Here is a 14515-nt window from a genome sequence, read left to right on the forward strand (position 1 = left end):
GTTATCCTCCACACACTCCAGGAACCTCCAAGACTGTTTCCTCTCTGCTATGTTTTATTTCCAGCAGATGACAAGGGCTAGTGATTGTGAGACTTCTGCCAGCTGCTTGTAGAACACTTCATCTATCTCTACATCCTGGTTGGGTGGTCTATAGCAGACTCCCAACAGGACATCTGCCTTGTTAGCCTTTCCCCTCATCCTTACCCATAAGCACTCAACCTTATCATCACCACTGTCGAGCTCTATACAGTCAAAACACTCCCTAACATACAGAGCCACCCCACCGCCTCTCCTTCCCTGCCTATCCCTTCTGAAGAGCTTATAGCCATCCAGTGCAGCACTCCAGTCATGACAGTCATCCCACCATGTTTCTGTGATGGTGACTAAGTCATACCTATCCTGCTACACAAGGGCTTCCAGCTCCTCCTCTTTGTTGCCCATGCTGCGTGCATTGGTGTAGATGCACTTGAGATGGGCTATCAATTTCACTCCCAGCGTTGCCATGCTGCCCCTGGGTTCCTCACTAGCAAGCCTGGTTATATCCCCTTCCACATTCGAACCTAGTTTAAAGCCCTCTCGATGAGCCCCACCAACTCATGAGCGAGAATCCTTTTCCCCTTTGGAGACAGCTGATCTCCATCAGCCGCCAGCAGGCCCAGTGCCATGTAAACCTCCCCATGATCGAAAAAAACAAAATTCCACCAATGGCACCAGCCTCTGAGCCACCTGTTAATCAGCTGGGCTTTCCTGTTCCTTCCAGCATTCTTCCCTGCCGCTGATGGGATAAAGGAAAACACTACCTGTGCTTCTGATCCTGCAACCAATCACCCCAGTGCCCTGAAGTCCCTTTTGATCGCTTTTGGACTTCTCTCCGCAACCTCATCACTGGCAACCTGCATAACCAACAGTGGGTAATAATCAGAGGGCTGTACCAGATTGGGGAGTTTCTTAGTAACATCCCTAACCCGGGCCCCAGGGAGGCAGACTTCCCTGTGGGATGGGTCTGGATGGCATATTGGGCCCTCTGTTCCCCACAGGAGGGAATCGCCTACGACAATTACCCTCCTTTTTTTCTTAACAGGGGCAGTCGTAATGCGTGGGGCTGACTGACTCGCCCTCAGGAACCCCCTGGATGAACCTCCTCACTTGCCTGGCCCTCAACTTCCAGAGCCCCATATCTGTTGTGCAAGGGCAACTGGGAAGGTAAGGGAGGCCGGGAGGGGATTCGCCTACCACCCCAGGCAGGGACCTGTTTCCATTCCCCCTGTCTCTTAGGTCCCCTCCTTCTGCCTGCTGGCAAGAGGGTAGGGGATCCTCTGCTCCTTGTGGGGCCTCCATCTGCTGCCTTGGCCCCAGGGAGGGTAGGGACTTGCTCCACCAATTTATCTCCCTCTTGCACTCCCTGATACTCCTTAGCCTTTCCACTTCCCTTTCACTGACTGGTTTTGTTGGACTGTCAATGAGAAATATAAATACTTCTAAGAATAACTTATCTGAAAGTAATAGCAATAATCAGTATGTTTAAAAACATATTATGTTAATAAAAGAAAAGCCAGAACTAGGAACTCCCAAAGCAGGCACAGGAACAGTGGAGAGAGTTCAGAGGATGCTACAGGAGTTTCCATGCAGGGCTTAAGGAAGAGTAAAATAACGAAAGAGCCCCTATACATTGCCTGCCTACATGCACACACCACTCCAGGGTACACTTTTTCCTCTTGGAAAACAATATGGGAGAACAACGGGGAGCAAAAAGTATTTAACTAATTACAGCCCTGAAGTAGAAGTTGAAAGCAGAGCAGCAGGTTACCAAGGCAGCGGTGGGTTGCCTGAGTAACCTCTGCATAATCTCTTACAAACAGTGCAGAGCTACAATTTTCCACCAGAACATGGCTGTTGTGCTGAGACATCTGCCACTGTATTGAACCTGGTCACTCACAGAGGTTAACATAATGTAACAGGATGCAAGAGTATGTCAAAAAAACAGATACATGCCATAATTTGTACAAGAACTCTCCTTGGGCATCACTTGAGAGCAGATCCAAAAATAACATAAAGTAAGTTCCCAGTGCACTTTTCAGAAAGACTAATGATATGAAGAAGTCAGAGTCCTGGTTTTCTTCCTTCCAGACAGATACACTAGATTCTTGTTGAGAAGCCAAATATTATTTTTTATTTCTTCCTCTACAGAAGTAATATGTATAAACTCTAGGCAAATTCACTTGAACAGGCTGGAACTTAGAGCTCTAGGTGAATAACATCCAGAATCAGTTTTCCTTCTTTTTTATGAAAAATTAAGGCTAGATGTGTTTTAACTTACTCATCAGGTAGATTACATAAACTATGATTTTGGCAGGAAGAATGGACAGAGTTTCAATAAGTTTGTTCACCAACTTACTAATTCTTCTAACTTTGTCCCATATGCATGTGTATTTTCCCCACTAACAAGCACTGAAGGGAGAGCCACATCAATTACAGGGCAAAAATCTTTGCAACAGGAAGAACTATTTACCTTAGAAGAAAATTTGAGATGAACCTCTGCTTCATCAGCTAGACTCTTCTTTAGCTGAGCCCAAGCCTCTCCTAGTGTGCTGAAAGAATACAGATCAACAATGATCAATGCTCTGTCTTCTGCACATCCTCCCAGCGAGATTTGTCAGATAGTGTCAGACAGATAAGGCTTTGTACCGCATCATGCTCAGCAAAATCATGGAAAAGTGATAGTAGGAATTTGAGAAGATAACTGATCTTTGTGACCAAGGCAGAATTGTATTTGCATTGTGCGCAGCAGATCTTTGAAAACACTGTTCATAACAACCTCCAGTTACAGAGATGCCACAGTCTCCGTAAGCAAGATACTTCAGTTTCTTATCCTTACTATAACAATGTTTTTCTTTTCTAATCCTTAAGATAACCTTCACTAATGCGGTTTTCCCATTGCCTCTTTTACTTTACACCCTACCTTTGATGAACAGATTATTCTACTTCTCCTCAGAGAAGCCTTTCAGTATTTGAAAATTACCAGGTCTTTTCTCCACCTTCTTTTTCCTTCAGACAAACTATTTTCTATATGACAGCAGTTTAGGTATGCTCCTCTAGACCCTCTCCAACAGCCTAGGTTCCTCTTAATGCGTCAGAACAGAACCTACACTGTCTTCCTGCAGAGGTCTTCCAGTTGCTAAACTAGTAACAGATTATTTCATATCAGACACTTTCTTCTATGTATCTCTCAGTACGATTGCTTTTTTAGACAACAGCGTTACGTTGTTGATGAATAAGCTTGTGATTCATTATAGCCAGATCCTTCTCCCACAAACTGTTATGTAACTGTATCTTTCACATCCTGTGAAAGTATAAACTTGGTACTTTGTTCTCACTGAAATGCATCTTAATTTTTTTCAGTTCACTTCTCTAGTCTAGCAAAATAATTCTGAATTGCAATCTTTTCTTCGAATTGTACACTCCTAGCTTTGTGTCATCTCTGATTACAGGAAATCCATTATTTATTCTATCATAAGTCATTAACAAAAACATTGAAAAAAATCTGGATGTGGGACGAACCTTATGGGATTCACTCCACAGCTACTTTCTGCACTTTACTTTTTAGAAGTAGCAGGTATGATTTCTTACCTAGTTTTGCCCCTTAGGCTTTATTTAGGCCACATTTCTCTTGCCTACCTACAAGAATCTCCCATTGCAAAAAGCTATACTAAATTCAGAGCTATGATGCTGACTTCTTCTGTTATTCCATCACCAGAGGAATTTAGGTTGGTTTGACGTTGTTTGTTTTGTATGCATCCACAATAATTGCTCATCATTAGTTTTCTGCTGAGTGTTTCTGGAAAGCTTGACGGTTTATTCTTATCACTTTGCACAGGTTATATAAAGCTGAACTTCCCAACTCTTTCTCTCTCTCCCCCACCCCCTTTTCAAAGATAGTCATATTTTTCCCTTCCTGGTAGCCTGAAAAATTGCCTGTCATCTGCAGTTTCAAAACAATGATCTGTAATCTCTGATGTTACTCCAATGAGTCAAGTCCTCAAGTATGGTGTCCATCACAGCTAAACAACCTGAGATTGTTTCATCTATGTAAGTGCTCCCAACTCTTCTCCTTCCCTAGTCCCACCCTGAGGTGCCCTCCCACTGTCCAGTTCTCACTGGTACTAACTATTTTATCTGATCTATTTAAGTAAAGAAGGCATTTCAGCCTGCTAAGCATCTTCTGAATTTTTTATCCAACCACAATGACTTAAATGACCATGGATTGTATCACCTCTGTGCACACGCAGCAGCACTGTACTCACAAAAACCTGGACAGAACCACCCTGATACCACAAATTGGTCCCATCTCGTCACCCTTGTGTCCCACTCACATACACGATGGTGGGTCATCTTACCACCAGAGAAGGGCAGAGGACCCTGGAGGGACAGCCCATACTTTGCGTCAATTCCATAGACCACTGGACAGCAAAACTGGAAAGTGCTCTGCAGAGTATGAAACCAGCAGTGGTAACCGGTGTGTTCACAGAGGAGTTCATGGGGTCCCTCAGATCACACCTTAGAAATGAGAGGAAGACCCCGGTGAATGTTTACTTTCAGTGTGCTAGGCTGCACTCCCACTTTTGGTTCCTTCAAATCCTCCTGTTGGCTGCTCTTCCTCCCTCACTTTTTTAAATGTAATTTTTCCCTTTCCTGGGCCTCACTGATAACCAGGATCTTCTCACTAGCCTCTTCTTGGTCCTAGCCAATTTGGCCACTGCAGCACCTTCCATTCCCTCATCTTGCCACCTCTCTAGGCAGAGCACCACCAGGCAGTGTTCCTAGCTCCCTGCACTCTGCTCTGTGTCCCCTTCAGTTTCCTACTTCAACATTTTTTTATGCTTCAGTCCTCATTCCCTCTCTTTTCATCTACTTTTCCCTAGTTTCCTTCCCCTTCACTTTTTCAGGAATTCCCCCTTCTCCTATTGGGGGTAGGAGAAAGTGGGAGGAGGATGTGGAAGAAAGAGGTTTTTGCTTTGCTAGGAGCAGGTTAACACCAGCCCCTAAAGGGGAAAGAACAGAAATCATCATCAATATAGGTGCTTAGAAAAGTAACAGCCTAGTTAGTCTCTTGCAATTTCTGTCTTTGCCTATCGGAAGCTGAGCAAACACCTCATGGAGCTTCACCGCCAGTAGAAACACACTGTGTCAGAACTAGGGCGAGGACAGTCATTTCCCACCTTGGCTTTCAGTGCTTAGAGGGTTTGTGTTGGAACAGATAGAGCTAACAACTTCTAATCCTTCAGGAGTGGTGTCTTTTCATTATTACTGAAGAATTACAATCTACTCTGAACTGCATTGCCTAAAACCTTCTTAAGAACACTTAAGAAAGTTTGAACATGCTTTTCGTGGAGGGCCAGACCCAAGATGAGAAGAGACTTCTTCCTCCCTCCTGTCTGTGCTGCTTCAATTCTACTGGCCTGACCTTATGGATCTACTATCAGCAGTATATATAGTCCATATATTCTTCCATATTGAAAGTAATTTAGTACTTAGACATGCTAATCCCTAAAGGAACTAGTGCTGGCTAGAACAAGGATAGCATAAACATATTATTGGAAATGCAAGGTTTTATGCAGATATTACTAAAAATTTACCATAAACATCTTCAAAAGAAAAATATTGCAAAGCAATTCTACTTTCCTCAACACACCCAGGATGCCAAGCTAAATAAATCTATACTCAGTGGGAGAGCTCAGGAAAAATACATGTATCTGTGTGGGAGGAATGCCTTTTATGTTAAAATTCTTATCTTCTGCAAAAGTCAGAGACACACTTACCCTTCTTCCTGAGCAGCCAAGGAATTCTGAGACAGTTTGGAGAGGTTCTTAGCATATTCCTCCTCAATCTTTATCCTACAGTCACATGCACACACAGAGAGAGAAAATAAAAAGACAGCAGTAAGTAAGCTTTAAGGCAGAAACCCACACACATAATTTAAAGACATTCTCTGCATTTTAACAGATCTTGCCACAGGAATTTTCCTTTCCATTTCCAGGGCTTGGCAGCACCAGTTTCAGGATCCATCTCTCCCCTCCATATGCTAAAACTGCAGTGGCAAGAGCAGGGATATATGCAGGACAGCAGGTGCAACAAAATTAGAAGAAAAAGCTACAGTTCTGGAGAGCAAATAACAAGGACAAAGTGTTTCTACTGTGCAACATGGACTGTCTGCAAAACTGGGCTCACTTGAGAAGCATGTGGTTCAGTCTGCTCCTGAATGTGAGGTCACACATGCTTGAAGTGAAGATGAAGAAATGCAGCGATACAGGAGAAATCCAAATAAGGTTTGGGGTTCTGTATTGCACCTTTCCTAGGGACACCAAATGCTTCCTGCTCCCCGTTACTGACAACAAAGCTGGTAAGATGTGGCAGGGGCTTCTGCCACCAACATGTGGTGGGGCAGTCCCTGCCCTTCACCCATCCCACCCACTGCCTTGTCCTCTCCATTCACTCAGCAGCACCACACCAGGAACAGCATCTGAGCTTGCCAGTGGTGGAGGTACAGAAGAAGGAAGCTGTTGGCACACAACCGCTATGGGAATGGCTGCAGGGAGAAGAACAAGCGTAGTTGTTGAGCAAGGGGACTATGCTGATTGCAGAGCAAGGAGGGAAGGAGCAGCTGCTGGTTCAGAGGTGACATGCATCATGCCTGAAACCCATCTCTGGCTCCCCTGAGTTCTCCTAGTGAAACATTTGCAAGGTATACATGATCCCAACTAGGGCAAACAACTGGCTATTCACTGGTTTTCAAACCAGTTTGCTCAATAGAGCACCTGCAAGAGAGAGCTGAGTGGCACCCAGGTGGAGCAAGTCCTGATTTTGTGCTAACTATATACAAGCAGGGGAAAAACCTGGTTTGAAATCTATCTCCTTCCAGTGAGAAGACAGAAGGTGGGATATTTTTGGCATGCCCATTTGCAGTAGCTAGTTGAGTGAGCACTGTTATGCGTGGCACATTCGAGACAAAAGGGGTCCCTTGAGCCAGCTAAGAGGGGTCTGATATTCTGGGCTGCTGAAAATATGATCTGGATGTCATTCTGTGGGATACAGCTGGCTGAGGCCCAAGGTGGTACCCAGCTCAGTATGGCACAGTACAACTACAGACCTTACCCAGCATGTGGGTGTCCTCTTCTTCCCCCTCCCGTGAGAACAAAACCGGCCAGCTCCCCACACCTGCTGTAGCAAGACCAACAAATACAGTTGTCCAGCACCAAAGGCTACACTGTGAGTAGAACCTCACTATGAAAAGGGCTTTATCCAGGCACATTTCACCTGACTTACTTTAAATACCTACTTTAGGATGAGACTAATCTTTTCTCAGAAGTAACAATTTCTATGGACTGGAAAGGGAGCATAGGTCAACTATAATGAAGATGCAAATGTCTAAACGTAGCTGAGATAAATACCTAAGTATATAGCCCAAAGCCAGTGCTCACTGCTTTTGTCTCAGTTACCAGGAGTTCCCAGCCAAAGCTCTAGTCTACATACTTCACCATGCAACTTTATTCCTGCTGGATTTTGGCTTAAGGATGCCTTTAGGCGATTTACTTGTGGGTGGTAGGTGTGCAAAGGTGCTAGCTGGTCTGCTGACTGTTCTGAACTGCCCATACAGACAGACCCACACAGAATGCATTGGTCCTTCGCCTCATGAACAGAGGAATAACTGTCTTCCATCATAAAGATTTGCCGTGAAAATAATGAATTGAAAACCCTGTGAAGTTCTTTGTTGATACTGCTATAGCTGGGGAAGTATTGAACACAACAAGACAAAAGGAAGCCTCATGATTTTCACAATCACACATAAGACATGCTATGTGTGCTGCCATTAGTGCCTGTCCTAAGCATGGCACCCTAAATGCAAAGTCACTGGCTTCAATCGAAGCGGTCCTCACTGGTCCCAGCTTTGGCCCAGGCTCTGGGATTTCAAGTGTTACCTGTACTGCAGGTGGATGGCACTACTAATAGGGCAGACTGCCTTGGCAAGGAGGAATAACAATAAAAAATAACAATAAAAAGGTGAACTGCTTATTGCTTAAGAGCCCCAATTACAAGACAGAAATCGTTCCACCCCAGCCTGGCATCCTGTCATCATCTGTAGCCAAAATACCTTGAATACCTCAAAAGAGGCTAAAAAGCAAGATGAAGATATACCTCAAAAAGGGGAAAAAAATATGCCTCCTGGCCCTGGTCAATATAAACGCCCTGCAAACTCTGGATTGTGCTGACTGTGAGACACCAACACACCAATACACAAGGACTCCTGAGCCTTGTGAGCCTACCTCCAGAGATCCCCATGGCTGTTCTGCAGTTACTCCAGTTTCACACCAAAAAACCCCTAAGTTTCTTGTTTCCACTAACTTGTTTGAAAACTTTCAGAATTTCACTCCCTGTGTATTCAGAAGCATTACAGATTATAAGTACATTTTGACCCATACTGTCTTGACTTTATTAGTTCTAGTTGCTCTTTAGACGTTTATTCCCTTCTCTCTTACACTTTTTTTTTTTTAAAAACAAAGTACATTGTGTGCCCACACTCAAATAGGTTCAGTAGTGCCATGTCCTAATGGATGAAGAAAATTTAGAGAGCTACAAATGGGGGCAAAGATGATCTGACGTGACTACTACGCAAGAAGAAACTAAATAGATTAAGACAACACAGGGAACACAGAAAAAAGTGATAGAGGGTATCTGACAGACATCTACACAACTGTCACTGCCAACTGTCACTGCATGAAGACAGTGACTATGAGTCTTTTTACACTATTTCTCCAGATTAGGAAGCAACAATGAAATTATGAGACAACATAAGCATAATTACTTTTCCTGTAGAGCATAAACTGCAGAAGTCTGCTACAAATTGTTGCAGTGGTTGAAAATATAAAAAGACTCAAAAGTATTAGACAAATAGTGGAAAATGTTTACAAGTATCTGCTGGACATGGCAGACCTAAGGCAAACTCTGGCTCTGGAAATCCCCAAAGTTCTGATTATTGGAAGCTGGAAGGACAGAGACTCTCCTACTCTTTTACACACTCAGTACTGCCATGTCAGATTACAGCCAGTGGGTTTAACAGACCTTCATCAGACTCACTACAGCCATTCTCCCGCTTGTGTTTCTTTTCATGTAGTTAAAGAATCTGCTATTTATTTTAAATTTTCTAAGCGTAGCCCAGCTCAATTAAAAAGTGAGTGGCCAAAAGCCTAAGACAGTGTTCCTTTGCTAATAAAAACACTACTTCTTATACTAGGAGAGACTGATACTATTTTGGAGTGCTTACTCAAATGCAAATGCTGGACCATATTTTCACTTTTGACTTAAAGTAATTCTTTCCTTCTTTCACACCCACATCCTTGATTTTTCATTCAGTCAATTTACCAATTATTTTCCTCTCTTTCTTGAGGTCTCTCTTATTAAAATTCAAAGTCTGTATTACAACCCTACCTTTGTCAACAAGAACTTAATGAACACATAATTGCTCACTCTTAAGATTGCTATTTACAAGTAGCTCCTCTAAAAGCATCTACTTGATAAACTAAATTTCAGTTAGTTGTTGGTTATTTGATGAAGAAATCTGGTCATCGTGTCTCATCCCAGTTTCCTATTATAAGCTATTTTTATTAGCTGCCTGAACCTCAGCCTCCAGAAGGCTGGTTGTACAGATGGAGAGAATTTTTCTGGACATGAAAACCCCTAGTTAAACATGGCCTTGTATTCCCTGAGCCACCTGATGGCTGTCAAGAAAATCTTGTCAGTACTTCTTCCCTCTCAGCTGGGAATGTAAAGATTCCCCTGATGGCCTGAGCTCTCATTTCTATGAATAATCTCTCAAGCTCAACACCATCCTCCTTTTCCACACAGAGCAATCCTGAATCATTTGTTCCAAACAGAAGAAAAATATATTAATCTTTTTATGACTCCCATCGACATCCTCTTCACACTCAATTCCAAACCTTTTTTGTTTCCAGCACACAGTCAATCCTCTCTGCCTTTTCTTCTGTAACATACCTACTTCTTCCTCTGCTGAGGACACAAACACGTCTCTTTCCAGTGTCACAGCTCCTCCCTCCTTGCTCTCTCTCATTTCATGCCAATTTTCCCTCCCTCTTGAATGCGGCTTTCTTTTGTTTCTGTCAAATTTCATTATATACTACTTCAGAGCCTCCTCTTTTCCCTGGCCACAGCTATCACAATTCTGCGTGCCTTCTACTGATCTAGCTTAGCAAGACTACTTCTCAATTGTATTCTTCCTTTGCCAGCTGGTCCTTTCTTCTACCTGCATCCTCTGGTCACACTTTTTCAAGAATCATAGAGGAGACTGTCTCTCAGACTGTCTTCATCAAAGGCATTAGGAACCACACGGTCCTGTATCAGACTGTCTTTATTGCCTGTGCTATACTTTGCATTTCTCCACTGCTGCCATATCCCCAATACTAAAAAAAAAAAAAAAAAAAAAGGCAAGAGGGAGAAAGAAAACAAACCACAAATGAAAGCAACTATCTGCAAGTTTTGCCCTATCAAACTGCCCCCCAAACGCCAACACAGGTGCCTGTTGCGCCACACTATTGTGCTGCTTCCAGCACTATTGATTTATATCAGCACAGCCACACTGTGTCCGCAGCAGTGGAGCAGGAAGGCAATACCAACTCAGCGGCAAGCACCAACATAGAGGCAATTAACAGAGGACAGCAGCTCCTTCAACTGCTGCAATTGCCCCCAGAAGAGAACATCTATCAGTGTGCTCTGCCTTCCTCCTGGGAGTAAACACTGCTTGTTCCCTATGGGCTGTTCTCAAGTTTTAAGAGTCATCCTCAAGATGTTTTACACTGGCTTGGACACATGACAAGTGATTTCAAATAATAGTGACACTACTTATGAGTAATGATGTCACATCATCTCCTGTACATGGCTGAACTGATCATCTATCAACTGCTTGTTTGGTGCTGAGTGCACTTCCTATGTCAGCAGAACAACAGACCATTAATACCATTCTGGCATTTTCTGGTAGCAACATCTGCCTTTATGACCTGGGGTTCACTCTAAATATCTGTATGTGTAATTTAGCCCCATAACTAGCTTAAGTCCCAAGTGATGTCTTTTTACATCTTCCCCTAGAAAACTGTGCCTATACTTCATGTCAACAAATTGCTTCTATATTTTTCAGACAAAATATTTCCTTTCTAAATATCGTCTCTACTTTGTTTTTTCCACCTCCATGTTTCTTCCTTGAATCTGCAGCTTAAAACCTTCTTGGTTCCCTCTATCTAAATGGACAGCCTGTGTGCAATATGACTGAGACAGGGACAGCAGGAGAGACGAGTGAGAGCTGGGGAAGACTGGAGGGTGTGAATGGACATTAAAGAAATATTAAACGTTCCTTAAGAATTGGTAGCATATCTTTTACGCAGTTTATGCTACATCATTAATGTACCAAAGGAGTATCTAAATCAGGAAAAAAAAATATTGCCATAAATAGTTAATTTGATAGCAAAGTGCTAATTACCTTTCTCGAACGAACTCTGCCATTTCTTTCTGCATTTGTTTCCCTTTAAGTTGCTTTTGAAGAAGAATTTCAAATCCCGACACTGTATTGTTCCCTTGCGAATCCTTCTTATCAGCCTGGAAGGAAAAAGGAAAGAAAAAAGAAAAAGATACGGGCATCAAAACCACAGACACACAGTTCCCAGCAGCAATTGCCCAAGCAGTCCCAGCAACAGGCAGCGATGGTGTCTGAAGAGCCCTCCTCTGATAACAGCTGATGGTTGCAGCACCTCAGCCCCTCTCAGAGGAATAGTCCAACACTTTCTCTTTTCCCCTCCTCTTATTCCTTCTTTTTTTTATTAAAAATTTTTACAGTTATCTTTAGCTAGTATAAGACTACATTGGGGCCAAAGCAGCAGTCTTGCCTTCCCTTCTGCCCATGGCCTTTCATACCCAATAATGCCCCTGGGCTGGCGCCAGCAAGCATGAGCCCTGACAGCTCAGCCCTGCAGAGAAGGGATCCTAGAGCCAGCACAAGAGAACTGCTGGGGGAGAGGGGAGGACACTGATGCTCTTTCCAGGGGTAAAGCAGCCCTAAACAACCTTTAATAGACTGTAAAGTTCGACCCTGATTTGCACTCGGAAAAATACAGCCAGTCTGCACAGATCTGCTGTAAAGCAGGGTAAACCAGCAATTTGTTCAATAGATTACTGCCATACATCCCACCTTTCCCTGTTTGTTTCCTACAGAGCCCTTTTCACCCCTTGCTCCGCTGACTTCAGGGTTGCTACAACACAGTCTTCTCTCTGATGTCTCTTTTCTCTCTCTCCTCTCTCTGCTTTCTCTTAATTCAGAATTTCATTTCCCACCCTCTTCCAACAAACAGGCCCGGAGAACACTTCCCTAAGGATTACAGGGTTTGCTCCAATACCCTGGGTCCTGCACATTTGCACAGAGAATAGTGCCACATTAATCAAAGCAGGAGACTTGTAGGACACCGTGCCAGGTACCGGGCAGCTGGGCACTACCAGCTTGAGTCAACAGGAGGAGTGGAATTCACCAAAGAAGGAGGTGAGTCATAGGCAGACCATGGATTACAAGGCTGAACAAGAGGAAAGTCCTGGGAGCAGAGCTATGGGAGGATAAAAGTTTGCAGAAGAAAGGCAGCTTTAAGTGGAGTTTCACAGAGAGCGAGATGTGACCAAACCCAAGGAGACAAGCAGTGGCCAAGCCTAAATGTAAAGAACCAAGCAGAGCAGCGACTTCTGTAAGACACATGCAAAAAATAAGACTATACACCATTTCGGATTTATTGCTCGTTGGGATCAGAAGACTGGAAGAAACTTTGATGGTTTGGTTATGTGACCCATTTGCAAGTATGTCAGTGTATTTTAGCAAGTTACTGCCATTAGTCCTCACACCAACGCTGAGCACGCATGAGGGGAAGTGCTGCTGTGCCTCCAACAGCTACATTTTTTTGGAAGTGAAACGTGCTTTTTTAAAAAAAAAAAAAAATTGAAATGCTTCAATAACTGATAACTGAAAACACATGTGAAATTCATAAAATCTTCATTGTTGAGGTAGTATTCCTCCCACCTCCCAAAAAACAGTTTTCCAGCGGAAGATTTTTTTCTGTCAACTGAAGGACTACTACATCATCTTAATGTGATTCAGGATCCTGAAAGCAGAGCTAAGCATGAGAGGGCACACACAGAAACAGCAACTGGAGATTTCTTGTGCTGAAGGCTGCATTAAAACTACTCAATTTAATAGCTACTAATAGGCCTGTCCTTCACAAACCTCATCCTTTAAAAAAATTCATTTATCATCTGTCCTCCAGAATATCCCATGGGAGTGAGTTTTGCAATTTAACACAAAGTTTGTAATATCTGCTTGTTTTAAATGTGATACCCCCAGCTTCCTTGTGCATCCCTCGCTCTCATGCTCTGGGAAACACTGAAATAATATCCCCTGTCAGCCACCTTGCTATCCCTCCTCCTGCTGCACAGCCCTTTTGGCTGAGGTATTTTGAGATGTGTAGTTTACCCTACCCCTTCCCCATTTCCTGACCAAAACCATCTCCTGACAGCTGACTGTGCCTTTCTGGACACTCTTCTGATAATCACCAACATCTGAGACCGGTTAGATGGTTTCCACCTGATCTTCACTGACATCCTCAGTCTCCCTGGTGCTGCCCTAATGCACTGCATTTCAGCCCAAATTCTCCTTTACCTTGTACCACAAATCAAGCTGTTTCTTCCACTTTTTCAGAAGCTCAGGAGCTGCAATACAGCATGTGGCTGGCTGCCTACTTACCCAGAAATAATCACAGTAGCTCCACTCCGAAGGTTTCAGCAACTGCTGCTCTGGCATTATGTCAGGGTGGGGGAAAGTCACACAGTTTATCTGTAAAAAAAAAAAAAAGGTAAAAGAGAGCTAGAAGGTAATGAAATTTAGTTGTTGATGAGAAATATGCAAATGAAAGGTTATATACACACACTTCCAATCAGAAAATCTACAGAGAATGCATGTCAATGAAGAAAAAATGGTTGTTGCATGGAAACAGCAGCTAAGTATTCCCAGAAAGCTCCTCTGAGCAAGCAGGAGTGTTGGCTCAGAGGAAAATAAACCACCCATTTCACATGAGGAACACCTGCTTGATTTGGAAAGCACCATACAGGGAGTTCTCCTAGATCCCTAACAAACTGTGGTAAAAATCCTGACATGAAGCACCCTGAGCATGCCCTGAACACAAGAAATACTGTGAGCAGCAGAGAGCACTGAAGGCACTACTGGCATATCTCATCAGAAAATCTTGGCTATGTTAGTCTCTTACAGTATTACAGAAAGAGGTGTTATTTTTTCAGTGCACAGCCCTTCCGTCTATCCCAGAGACCTTTTCAGATGAAAGTGATACTCCTTACAAAAAGGAACAGGGGTCTCTAAAGTCAGCTAGCCTTCAGTGCACAAAAACCACAGCAATTTGTGAGATGGGGC

At 43.3% G+C, this 14515-nt stretch overlaps 1 protein-coding gene across 2 annotated transcripts in view; it reads right to left on the reverse strand.

Annotated features, from left to right (window-relative positions):
* Positions 1 to 14515, reverse strand: part of GAS7 (growth arrest specific 7) — a 106581-nt gene that overhangs the window by 13079 nt on the left and 78987 nt on the right. For both annotated transcript variants that reach the window (XM_075719790.1, XM_075719791.1), the window contains exons 6-9: positions 13835 to 13924; positions 11540 to 11655; positions 5817 to 5891; positions 2510 to 2588 (exon numbers count right to left, since the gene is read on the reverse strand). In XM_075719790.1, coding sequence (XP_075575905.1) covers positions 2510 to 2588; positions 5817 to 5891; positions 11540 to 11655; positions 13835 to 13924 — 360 coding nt within the window. The remainder of the gene's footprint in view (positions 1 to 2509; positions 2589 to 5816; positions 5892 to 11539; positions 11656 to 13834; positions 13925 to 14515) is intronic.

The sequence above is a fragment of the Pelecanus crispus genome, chromosome 12 (genome assembly GCF_030463565.1).
Source record: "Pelecanus crispus isolate bPelCri1 chromosome 12, bPelCri1.pri, whole genome shotgun sequence".
Lineage (NCBI taxonomy): Eukaryota > Metazoa > Chordata > Aves > Pelecaniformes > Pelecanidae > Pelecanus > Pelecanus crispus.